This window comes from Lampetra planeri, chromosome 45, assembly GCF_965212315.1.
Source record: "Lampetra planeri chromosome 45, kcLamPlan1.2.h2, whole genome shotgun sequence".
NCBI lineage: Eukaryota > Metazoa > Chordata > Hyperoartia > Petromyzontiformes > Petromyzontidae > Lampetra > Lampetra planeri.
The window spans coordinates 6813026-6826322 of NC_136151.1; the positions used below are offsets into that span (position 1 = coordinate 6813026).

At 45.8% G+C, this 13297-nt stretch overlaps 1 protein-coding gene across 1 annotated transcript in view; it reads left to right on the forward strand.

Annotated features, from left to right (window-relative positions):
• LOC144733065 (zinc-binding protein A33-like) overlaps positions 1–13297 on the forward strand; it is a 92804-nt gene that overhangs the window by 13596 nt on the left and 65911 nt on the right. The window contains exons 3-5 of the mRNA XM_078614803.1: positions 6261–6494; positions 7359–7381; positions 9990–10102. Coding sequence (XP_078470929.1) covers positions 6261–6494; positions 7359–7381; positions 9990–10102 — 370 coding nt within the window. The remainder of the gene's footprint in view (positions 1–6260; positions 6495–7358; positions 7382–9989; positions 10103–13297) is intronic.

The following is a 13297-nucleotide window of genomic DNA, read 5'->3' on the forward strand; positions in this document are numbered from 1 at the left end:
TGAAATGCGTAGGAGGTTTGGCGAGGGGTTTAAAGTCATTATGCCCATGCATTATGCAGGATTAGCAGTATCAAAGGGAGGGAGTAAGGTTAGAATTAATAAAAGGAAGGAATGTTAATAATATGGCGCCACAGCAACTAATATGCTTTTAGACTATACATTGTAATATTACACTATGTATTATTCTACCCACCCAACTGTATACCAGACTGCTGTATATTCACTATACAATTACGATACTATATATTACGTTATGCATTGTATTAAACATTACACTTTATGCTTTGCTCCTACGCATTTCACAAGTAGTACTAATCGCATATCTGCATTTCCCATAAATATTCTAAATTCCTCTTGATATGCAAATTATTTTGTCAAGACGCTCTTCGCCCCTCCATCCCAACATAAATAGTCGCTCCAAGCATGGGGCATGCCATTCAGACTGTCTACTTGACAGACCTGTTCTCCACCTGAGGACGGCTGCTTGCGTTGTGGCCGAAACGTCGTGAGAATTATTTTATTATGTTTTATTTTTATTATTTTCCTTCTACGTGACTTTACCGAAAGAACCAAGAAGAGGGGGTGGTGTCTTTCCTATTCTGGAGTAACCCCTGGTGAGTGTGGGGATACTCACAAACCCCCGGCTGGGTGCTCTTCAGATGGAGTTTGTCCCAGTGGAGGAGAGGGTCGCCTCATTGAGACTTCGGGTCTCATAAAGGACAACTCTGACTGTTGTCTGTGCTTATGCATCAAATAGGAGTTCAGAGTATTCGGCTGTCTTGGAGACGGTGGGTGCAGTGCTCGACAGTACTACCTACCAACACCATCGTTTACTGGGTGACTTCAATGGTCACTTGGGAAACGATGGAAATACCTGGAGAGGCATGATTGGGAGGAATCCCCCTTCCTGATCTGAACCCAACTGTGAGATGTTATTGGAATTCTGTGCTAATCACGGCATTTCAAGGACAAACACCATGTTCGAACACAAGGAGCTCATAAGTGTACCAGAGAACCTTGGGACGAAGGTGAATGATTGACTTCATAGTTGTATCATCGGACCTAAGGCCGTATGATCTGGACACTCGGATGAAGAGAGAGGCAGGGGTGTCAACTGATCACCACCTGGTAGTAAGTTGGATCTGACACTTGGGGCAACGACATGGAAGGCCCAAATTAATAGTGCGGGTTTTCTGGGAATGTCTGGCAGAAGACCCAGTGCAGAGAGATTTCAACTTCCACCTCTGGGAAAGTTCTCCTGTACCCCAGGGGAGGTCGTAGAAATTGAGTCCGAGTGGACGATGTTCAGGATCTCGATTGTGAATGCAGCTGCGATAAGCTGTAGCCTGAAGGCATTGGGTGCCTGTCATGGCGGGAACCCTTGGATCCGCTAGTGGATACCAGTGGTGAGGGAAGATTTCATGTTGAAGAAGGAGGCTTTCTGAGCTATGCTCAGAAAAAGGTTTCCCGGCTCTAATGAGAGGTACCGGCTTGCCAAGAGGGCAGCAGCTGTTGCAGTCGCTGAAGCAAAAGCCTCGGCATGGAAGGAGTTTATAGAGGCTATGGAGAGGGACTACTGGGCAGCCTGAAAAATCTTCTGGCAAACCAATCCAATGCCTTAGAAGAGGTCGACGGGACGTGGCCCAGGCTGTTTTCAGTAAGGGTGGCATAACATTGACCTCAGCTAAGGAGATAATTGAGAGGTGTTAGGAACACTTTCAGGAGCTCCTCAACCCAGTGGACATCCCCTCCTTTCAGGAAGCAACCCTGGACACAGCTGGGGCGGGGGGGGGGTCAGATCCATCATGGCTGTCGAAGTCGCTGCGGTGGTCGAGTGCCTTCGTAATGGCAAAGCTGCTGGTGTGGACAAGATTTGCCCAGGATTGTTGAAAGCACTCGACAGCATAAGAGTGTCATGGTTAACACGCCTCTTTAATGTTGCATGGAAGGCGACGGGTACACTACCTCTGGATTGGCAGACTGGGGTGGTGGTTCCCATTTTTAAGAAAGAGGACGAGAAGGTGTGAACCAACTACAGAACAATCACACTCTTCAGCTCGTCAAGTAAAGCGTTTGCCTGAGTGCTGAAGATATGGCTTCAGCCAGGTGGTTGAGCCTCAGATTCAAGAGGAACAATATGGATTCCATCATGGTCGTAAAACAATGGACCAGCTCGTTTTCCTCTCACAGATGTTTGAGGAGTCGTGGGAGTGCTTCTCCAGTCTACCTCTGCTTTGTAGATTTGGAGAAAGTATATAACCGTGTTCCCCGCAATGTCTTGTGGGAGGTGCTGTGGGAATATGATGTACCAGTTCTGCTTTTGTGTGCTCTCTGGTCCCTCTATTCCTGGAGTGAGAGCTCTGTCCGTATCCTAGGTGTTAAATCAAAGTCGTTCACTGTGGGTGTTGGACTTTGCCAAGGCTGCGTCTTGTCTCCAGTCATATTTGTGATTTTCATGGACAGGATATTAAGGCGCCGTCGAGGTATGGAGAGGATACAGTATGGGGGCATGGAGGTGCTTTTTGCCTCGTCAGTCTGTGATCTCCAGCATGCACTTGAATGGTTTGATGCCGAGTGTGAAGCTGCTGGGATGAAGATCAGCACTGCCACATCTGAAATCATGGTTCACTCCCGGGAGATGATGGATTTGTTCTCTCCAGGTGAGGGGGGAACAGATGTCCTTAGTGGAAGAGTTTAAGTACCTCGACATCTCTTTCGCGAGTGATGGTAAGTGGGAGTGGGAGATCGGCCAGTGGATCCGTGTGGCATACGCAGTGTTGCGGGTGCCATACCATTCCGTGGTAGTGAAGCAGGAGCTGAGTTCTCAAACAAACCTCGCGGTTAACAGGTCGACTACGTTCCCACCTTCACTTATGGGCATGAGCTTTGGGTAATGACTGAAAGGATGAGATCGCGGTACAAGGGGCTGAAAGTAAGTTTCTCTGCAGGGTTGATGGGTTCACTCTCCATTATCGGGTGTTGAGCTCAATAATCTGGGAGAATCTCAAAGTCAAGCCGCTGCTCCTCTGGATTGAGGTGGTTCGGGTACCTGGTAAGGGTGCCCCCCGATAGACTGACTCGGAACTCTACAGGGAATGTCCCACTTGGCAACGACCCCGTGGCCAGCCCAGGACACGCTGACGGAACTATGTCTGTGTCTAGTAGTGTAGTGTATAATGTAGTAGAGTATAGTGTAGTAGTGTTTAGTGTAGTGTACAGTGCAGTAGTGCTGGAGTCTGTCGCCAGGGAATGGGAGGTCTGGAGCACCCTACTCAAAATGCTGCCACCGCGATCCTCACCAGGGCAAGCAGACATAGAAAAGAGCAAATTAATAAATTAAGCACGTTAAAGCAAGTACAACTACTGTTTAATATATACATTATAAAACATTTTAACGATTGAGAACCAATGGGATGCAAGGCTGCAATAAAGGTTAAGAACCACTGATCTAGATTGAAAACTCATTCTTTAAAACTGCTTTTTGTGTTTAGCTCGTTGTCCTTCATCAGCACCTCCGATTAGCATGGTTGGCTACGTACAGTGCGAAATAAATTTTACATCCATACCTTTGTAGTGAGTCCAACTGAGTCACAGACGTTCTCTTGGGAGCAACACTTTATTAACAGCAACAAAATATATGTCTCGGGTGATGACCACCCGACTAACTACAGTGACACATTAACACCTAAGCTCTATGCTATCCCTGTCCGGACCACGTGGCGGAGCCTCTTCAGTACTTGACGGGAATCTTCCAGCGCTGCATCACGAAGAACCCCGATCCCTTCCTGGGACCCGCCTTATATCTCTCCGGGCTGGGGCCGGCTCCGCCTCTGGCCCCGCCCACCTTCGAGATCTCTCTCGCATTTACCCCAAGGCTCTCGACAGCTCTCTTCGGACCACGTGACCACCCGTTAGCCCCCTCCACCTGGGGGCCCCCTCTTGTTACTTCCGGTCACGTGTCCACGGGGTCAGCCAGAGTGCCATCGCCCAAAGTAACCCTGGCTGGCTGACATCCTCTCGCTCCCTGTGGTGGAAGCCCACATCGCACGCTGTGCGTGGTGCCCTTGCGCTAACAGCGCTTCGCCAGCCTCCACCAGGGCTGGTACTACACCCCCTTTCTGGGGTGTACACAAAGACGATGCATCACACGCCGTGGCCTGACAGGCCCGGCACCATACAGTGACATTCCCAGTCACTACACATTCATACAACACTCGCCTCCATGGTGCTCGATTTTGGGTCACGTGAATTGCCACCACCGGTATGAAGATATCAAACTGTTTCCAAACAGCGTCGCGGTTGCAATCTACAGGGTGGTCCAACTGTCTTGTGATCCACATTTTATTCTGTAAAACTTTATATTTTTTTCAAGGTGTATTTAAAACATGAATGAATATGCAAAGGAAAGAAAATGTGAGGGGTACATTAATTGGGGGTCACGAGAGATCTGGACCACCTTGCAGTTCGCTCAATTGGTGTTAGCCGCTGAGATCGTGATGGGTTTCTTTTGTTTTCATTCCTGTTGCTCCGTGCCCCCTGCACCATTCCCATTCGGCTGTAATGTGCACTGATGCCTACTTTATTGAGGGCGATATTGGCATGTAAAATAAAGATTGCTTGGTTCTGAGAATATGTATTTATAGTGGAGAAATCCGATGAGCTGTACAAATCCTTTCACAGATGTCAGTAGTTTTCAGGGATGTCAGTCGTTTTTACGGATTTCCGGTAATTTTCACAGATGTCAGTATTTTTCACAGATGTCAGTTTTCATGGATGTCAGTAGTTTCCACAGATTTCCAGTAGTTTTCACAGATGTTCAGACCCCTTCCATTAGTCCCCGCAAGTCAACACTCGGTCCGTGACCACCACATCCAAGAGCTTCGCTGTCCCCCAACCGGCAAATCCTAATCATAAATGTGATGAAGGAAACGCCCATCGTCAACTATCACCATCTGATTGCGCCAACAAGACTAAGAGCATATTTGACAGATTCACAGCCAGGGATGGAAGTCCCACTTGCTCCCCGAAAGTCCCGCTATCCTCGCTCTCACTGCTTGCTGGTGCATGTCAACGGGTGCAAAAGAGGTGCTGAGAAACTGGCTAGAGGAGCAGTTGTCCTGCCTCATCGCATGAAAGCTTTCCTTATAAACCCAATGTGCCATGGCCAGTAGACACCCTCCCGGATCTCCATCAGCTTCGACCAGTTATAACTAAAATGATAAAAAAAAATAAGTATAGGTTTTACCATTTCTAGAAATAAAACAATTGGATACCTTTTACAAGGCATCAAGTTTGCATTAACCACACATACTTGTGGAAAAACATGCAAACAAACATGTAGTGATATTATAATATATGGAGTTGTCTTTGAAACTGATTGTCCTACACCAGAGACAGCCTTCTTTTGTGACCTTGTATCACCAGTGTTAGACCAGAGAACACGAAAATGTGAGCAGAATAATATATATAATTATCAAAGCATGTTTGTTTGCATGCAAGTGCTGTCACAAGAATGTGTGGCTAATGCAAACTTGATGCCTTATAAAAGGTATCTATTTAGTGTTTGAACATCCTGACCCCTGTTTTATTGACAGAAAGGGTCAAAGTTGTTATTATTTTTCATTATTTTGATACTGGCAAAAAGGTCCCATAGATACGGTTATATCTAGCCTACTCAAAATGCATTCACATATTAATGAGCCTGTAGCCAGCACTGGCCAATACACGCATCTGACGAGTCAGCTATACCAATACCCGCCATTTTCCACTAAGTGACAGTGATGACACCATGGCACCTGTGCCAGGCCAGGTGCACTTTGAGGCCACATGAAGTGTCGAAGGCTCGCTGACAGGTCTCGAGAAACACCCAGGTACCATGGGATGGCTGACTGAGATGACTGGTAGATGCACCATCTGTACCCCCCTACTGTGCCAACTTGCTGTATTTTTTCCAACCGGCGCTCCACTCATTGTTGTGAGTGTCGCTCCACTGCCCTCCATTGTTGCTGGAGGGCGACTGACTACAACTGCACAGTAGCATCCTTCACGAGCCTCATCAGCTATACCCCACTACACACAGTTAACCAAATACAACCTGGAGAACATACTAGTGCATTATGTTCATGACACACAGAGACATTTAGATATCGAGATAGACATGTGGAATTACAGATAGACACACAGACACATATAGGTACAGCCAGACACATACAGTAGCATGTGAGTGATTCAACAACTGATGATCGTCCCCTTCTGCGCAGGAGTCTCTACATGGGATGAAAGCGCAGATCAGCCGAGAGTTTGAGCGCAAGAGGCAGCAGCTGAATGAGGAGGAGAGGGAGGCGCTGGAGCACGTGGACGAGGAGGGCTGCTCTGTGCTGTCCCGGATCCAGGCGAACATCGCTCTTTATGAGAACAGAGCACGCGGCCTGGAGCAGGAGATCAACGAGCTGCTCGCGGCCCTCGCAGTGAAGGACCCACTCGCCTTCCTGCAGGTGATGAGGCATCCCTGCTTCCACAACTTGACAAAACCCAAGTGGAATGTTAAACCAATCCACTTGGGTGTTTATCAATGTGAGAGGAAAATGAAAATCCAGATAGATGACATTCCCTTGCTTTAGCAGATCCTCCAATCATGGATGTAAGAATTGGTTGATTACGCAGATGTATGAAACTCCAAAACCCAGCGATCTGCAAAGTTACTCGGAGATTACAGTAAAGAAAGTCGGTTTGTGAATCTACCTGTTTACACGCTAAAGTGCTATCTCTTACGTATATTGGGGTTTCCTTTTAGAATTAGTTTCTATCCACGTGCAAATTCCTCCTCTTACAGTGGAAATGGCCAAACTTCCCAACGCGAGACTAAAAAAGGGGTTGAGACCCTGGAAGGCCTTCCTTAATAATTACTGGCGCCTAAAACTTAGATTCAAACTCATAAACTCAGCAGTAGGAGCTCGGCGCTCTGACCTATGAGCTAGCCAGCCACCACATTATTCTGAACTTGATATAACTATAACACGTTGTTGTGTTCCTTTTCATTCAAAACCTTATTACTGGGCTAGAAGAGTCATGCGATATGGCCCAGTGATCGCATGTTCATCACTCTTTGCAGAGGTTGCAGGGACAACCCTGATTAACACTGCAGGTGTATTAACATATAGAAAACAACAATTTAATTATATTGACGCCCAAAAAGACTATCCAGTGCAGGACACCCTATTCAATAGCCAGATATTGTTTTCCCGTATCGTGATGTCAATCGATCCTGACAACAAGAAATGAGTGTGTGGAAGAAGAGGAGATGTTGGTGATGGAGTGAATATTTTTATTGACATGAGTTGCACAATTATGTCTTTCAGGATCCCAAGTACGAGGAACTCAGGTCAGTATCAGAGAGACGTGGACCCTCATTAGTATTTGTATCTCATGCTATGTGTAGACTGTAGAGAGACCTGGACATTGACTATTTTCAGAAGAGCCAACACGGGCCAGCAATCACGATCAGTGAACAACTGATACCAGTCATAACCTCAACACGACGGCCGCATTGAAAGCCAACTGAAGCCCGGGCTATGAACAATAAACCGAAGCTGAATTGAATAACCTGCAGCCAAAGCTTGGGAATTTCAATATATTGAAAACAATTATGACATATCATCTTCTTGGTTCTTTCGGTAAAGTCACGTAGAAGGGAAGTAATAAAAATAATAAAAATAAAACATAATAAAATAATTCTCACGACGTTTCGGCCACAACGCAAGCAGCCGTCCTCAGGTGAAAACCAAGTCTGTCGAGGCGACAGCGTCTGAATGAAACAGCACACGAAATCGAAATTATGACATATGCGAGAGGAAAAAATCCTGATAGGGCATCGTAAAGCTATATGCCATGTTGGCAACCGAAACCAGATCAATTCTTGAAAAAGTTTATCAGAACTACATCATGGGACCTCCTTTGCCAGTCCCAAAATATGATAATAGGGTTTTCCCCTTTTTTAATAATAACAAAACAGGTGTTAAGATGTTAAAACACAAAACTGAAACCTTTAACAAGGAATCATGTCTCAATTAACCACAATGCTTGTGGTCAGAATGCAAACAAAAAACATACTCTGATAATATATGCATTGTCCTTGAAACGGATTGGTCCACACCAGAGACAGCTTTCTTTTGAGCCTCGTCTCAAACGGTGTTAGACCAGAGGACGCCTTAACACCTATTTTGTTGTCAGAAAAGAGGGGAAAACCTTATCATCTTAATCACACACTCCCAGAGTTCCTGAACTTTGCACAACGAAAACGATGGGAAGACATCACGGCAAATGTGGACTTCACTCACTCCAGCTGTAAAGCCTGGAAGCTCCTAAACCTAGGTGCCTCAAAACAGACAGCACAGACCTCCAAACACCGCAGCAAATCCTGTGCCTTCCTACAAGCTGACCTGCTCAAAGGCACAAATCGACGAGCTCATCAAATAAGCTGTCTGGAAACAACTCACCATCTTCATGCGTCAACTACCACATGCAACAGATCTAAACAGGCCGAACACTGTAGCTGAAGTGGAAGCATCCTTCAGGACTGCAAAGTCCAACAAGGCACAAGGATATGGATGGCCTTTGTCCTGCATTCCTAAATAACCTGGGACTATATCGACAACAATGGCTGGCAAACCTCTTCACCGTCATGCACAGGACATGCAAAATCCAAAACAAGGGATGCCAAAGTCATCGCCATTCTGAAAACCCAGAAAGAATCAAGACTTTCCCTCCAGTTTAACACGTAGGCTTTTGCGACCAATCTCATCCATTCATCCATAAGATGTTTATTTGGGGTTAGATCACGTAAATGTATAAATGTGTCATTAAAACCCGCCACCACCTGACACAGCCAACTAGTAAGGGTTGCCACGTAAACAGAACATGCCAATCTGTCAATATTTACAATCTGAGAATGACGTTTCGCCAGTAATTACAACTGGCTTCTTCAGGCGACATCCAGATTTGTGGAGAAGTCTAACGGTTTCATCCCTCATATAGAGGCGTAGATGTGGTGACATTTGTGGAAAGAGTGGAGAGGTGTCCATACCTGGACAGTGTGCTTATGACCCAGCTCCAGTTTGACAGAAGAGTTAGCACTCCTAACCAGTCGGGTGGCATTTATATTTTCTTCAGCTGCATAACCCTGTGTGGAATCTAACTGGTGTTTCGCTCCATACGAAGCTTCGGGTCATCTCGGCTACGGTCATACCCTCCATTTTCTTTGCTTGTGAAGCATGGACCCCTTTGATGGAATGCCTGCCCCAGTTAGAAACATTCAGGCTGTCCTGACGATGATGCATCCTGGGTATAACCATTCTGGATTATGTGAGGAACTCACAAATCCCTGAAAGATCTGGGCAGAGTCCCATCGGTGAACTCCTCCTCAAGGCAAGGCTGCGTTGGCTGGGGCATGTAGGTTGTATGCCCAGACACCGCATGCCCAAACGGGCGTGGCACAGGATAGAGAAGAGATGGACTAATGTGGTACAGGAGAATATGGAGATGAGTGGTATTAACGGTGTCTGGTTCCAGTGGTGTTAAGATCGGCCTCTGTGCAGGAGAATCATGAGGGACGCTACTCGGCAGTCCAACAACAACAGAGGGCAGAGGATCGGCGCTCACAACAACGAATAGAACGCCGGTGGATAAAACACAGCAAGTCGGCACAGTAGAGGACACAGGTGGGGTTATCTGCCAGTTCTCTCAGTCAGTCACCCATGGAACCTGCTAGGTCTGTACTGCGCCCTTCTGCCAACGAGTCTTTGATACTTCACGTGGCCTCAAAGTGCACCTAGCCTGGCACAGGCATCGTGGTGACATCACCACTTAGTGGCCAATGTCGGCTATTGTTATTATGGAGAGACCTTGCCCCGCACTGTTCTGTGTGCTCTGTGTTTAGTGTGTAGAGAGACCTGGGCCTGCATTGTTCTGTGTGCCCTGTGTTGTGGGTGCAGAAACTCGGTATCTCAGGAGACTCAAGATGACCCTGCTCCCACATTCAGCCAGCAGGAGCTCAAAAAGGTCATCTCAGCAGGAGGAGTCAAGATGAGACTCCTGGCTCTCCTGTGTATGTATATACATTCATATGTAGCTCAAACACAAACACAGAGATGAGTATAAATCACTATAACACGAGCTCTATTAACACTACACGTGGGTATGATTGAGGATGCTGTTGAAATTCTTAATGTATGAATTCATTACACGCACACACACACGCTATGGATAAAATTATTCAGATGAATGATTCGTAATTGAGGCTGCAAGATCCAGACTCGCACACCTTGATGATCCTTAGGGTTCAGTGTTAATGCATGAAGCTCTCAGACTCCAAGTCACCTTTAGGATTCTGTATAAATATTCTGAGGTTTATCAGACTGTCAGCCAAAGGCTTAACCTTGGTTGATCGTGTACATCACTACACGGACAAAAATGTAAATTACTATAGAATTTGTATCAATATACATTCATATATAGCACACACAAACACAGACGAGTGTAAATCACTATTAAAGAGCTCTATTAACACTGCACGTGTGAAGGATTGAGTGAGAATGCTGCTGCTATTCTGCGTGCGAGTATTTGACACACACACACACGCTATGGCTAATATTATTAGGATTCATTATTAGTGCTTGAGGCAAAGAGATGCAGACACCTTAAGGATTACCAGGGTTCAGTGTTACAGCCTGAAGCTCTCTGAATCAAAGGCAACTTTAGGTTCTATTAGAAAGTGAGACCAAGCCATAAGCTGAGTTGCCCGTGTAAATCACTACACAGGCAAAACAAAAGTTAATTACGAAAGAACACGTATCAATAATTACCAATACGTTGATAGACAAAGACAGAGATCCCTCGTATAGCCTTAACAGACTGTCGGGGCAAGTGCTGTTAGCGAGCTCCTATGAAGGCCGGCACGGCACACGAGGAGTGGGTGGCCAGCACCACGCCCGACCGCCTTTGTCTCCCCAGTGGCGATGTTTACACACAGCAGTCATCACTATACTATCACACACACACACAGAGTGTGCATCACTCCACTATCACACACACGAGTGTACATCACTACACTATCACTACACTATCACACACACGAGTGTACATCACTACACTATCACACACAAACGAGTGTACATCACTACACTATCACACACACGAGTGTACATCACTACACTATCACACACACACACACGAGTGTACATCACTACACTATCACACACACGAGTGTACATCACTACACTATCACACACACACACGAGTGTACATCACTACACTATCACACACACACACACGGGTGTACATCACTCCACTATCACACACACACGAGTGTACATCACTACGCTATCACACACACATACGGGTGTACATCACTCCACTATCACACACACACGAGTGTACATCACTACACTATCACACACACACACACGAGTGTACATCACTACACTATCACACACACACGAGTGTACATCACTACACTATCACATACACACACACGAGTGTACATCACTACACTATCACACACACACGGTGTACATCACTACACTATCACACACGAGTGTACATAACTGCACTATCACACACACGAGTGTACATCACTACACTATCACACACACACACACGAGTGTACATCACTACACTATCACACACACACGAGTGTACATCACTACACTATCACACACACATACACACGTGTACATCACTCCACTATCACACACACACGAGTGTACATCACTACACTATCACACACACACACACGACCGTACATCACTACACTATCACACACACACGAGTGTACATCACTACACTATCACACACACATACACACGTGTACATCACTACACTATCACACACACACGAGTGTACATCACTACACTATCACACACACACGAGTGTACATCACTACACTATCACACACACACGAGTGTACATCACTGCACTATCACACACACACAGAGTGTACATCACTACACTATCACACACACATACACACGTGTACATCACTACACTATCACACACGAGTGTACATAACTGCACTATCACACACACGAGTGTACATCACTGCACTATCACACACACACAGAGTGTACATCACTACACTATCACACACACATACACACGTGTACATCACTACACTATCACACACACACAGAGTGTACATTACTACACTATCACACACACACGAGTGTACATCACTACACTATCACACACACACGAGTGTACATCACTACACTATCACACACACGCGAGTGTACATCACTACACTATCACACACACACGAGTGTACATCACTGCACTATCACACACACACAGAGTGTACATCACTACACTATCACACACACATACACACGTGTACATCACTACACTATCACACACACACGAGTGTACATCACTACACTATCACACACACACGAGTGAACATCACTACACTATCACACACACGAGTGTACATCACTACACTATCACACACACGAGTGTACATCACTACACTATCACACACACACACGGTGTACATCACTACACTATCACACACACACACGGTGTACATCACTACACTATCACACACGAGTGTACATCACTACACTATCACACACACACACGAGTGTACATCACTGCACTATCACACACACAGTGTACATCACTACACTATCACACACACATACACACGTGTACATCACTACACTATCACACACACACGAGTGTACATCACTACACTATCACACACACGAGTGTACATCACTACACTATCACACACACACACGGTGTACATCACTACACTATCACACACACACACAGAGTGTACATCACTACACTATCACACACGAGTGTACATAACTGCACTATCACACACACACACAGAGTGTACATCACTACACTATCACACACACACACGAGTGTACATCACTACACTATCACACACACACACAGAGTGTACATCACTCCACTATCAAACACACACACAGAGTGTACATCACTACACTATCACACACACACACGAGTGTACATCACTCCACTATCAAACACACACACAGAGTGTACATCACTACACTATCACACACACACACGACCGTACATCACTATACTATTACACACACACAGAGTGTACATCACTACACTATCACACACGAATGTACATCACTACACTATCACACACACACGACCGTACATCACTACACTAACACACACACACGAGTGTACATCACTATACTATTACACACACACGAGTGTACATCACTGCACTATCACACACACACAGAGTGTACAT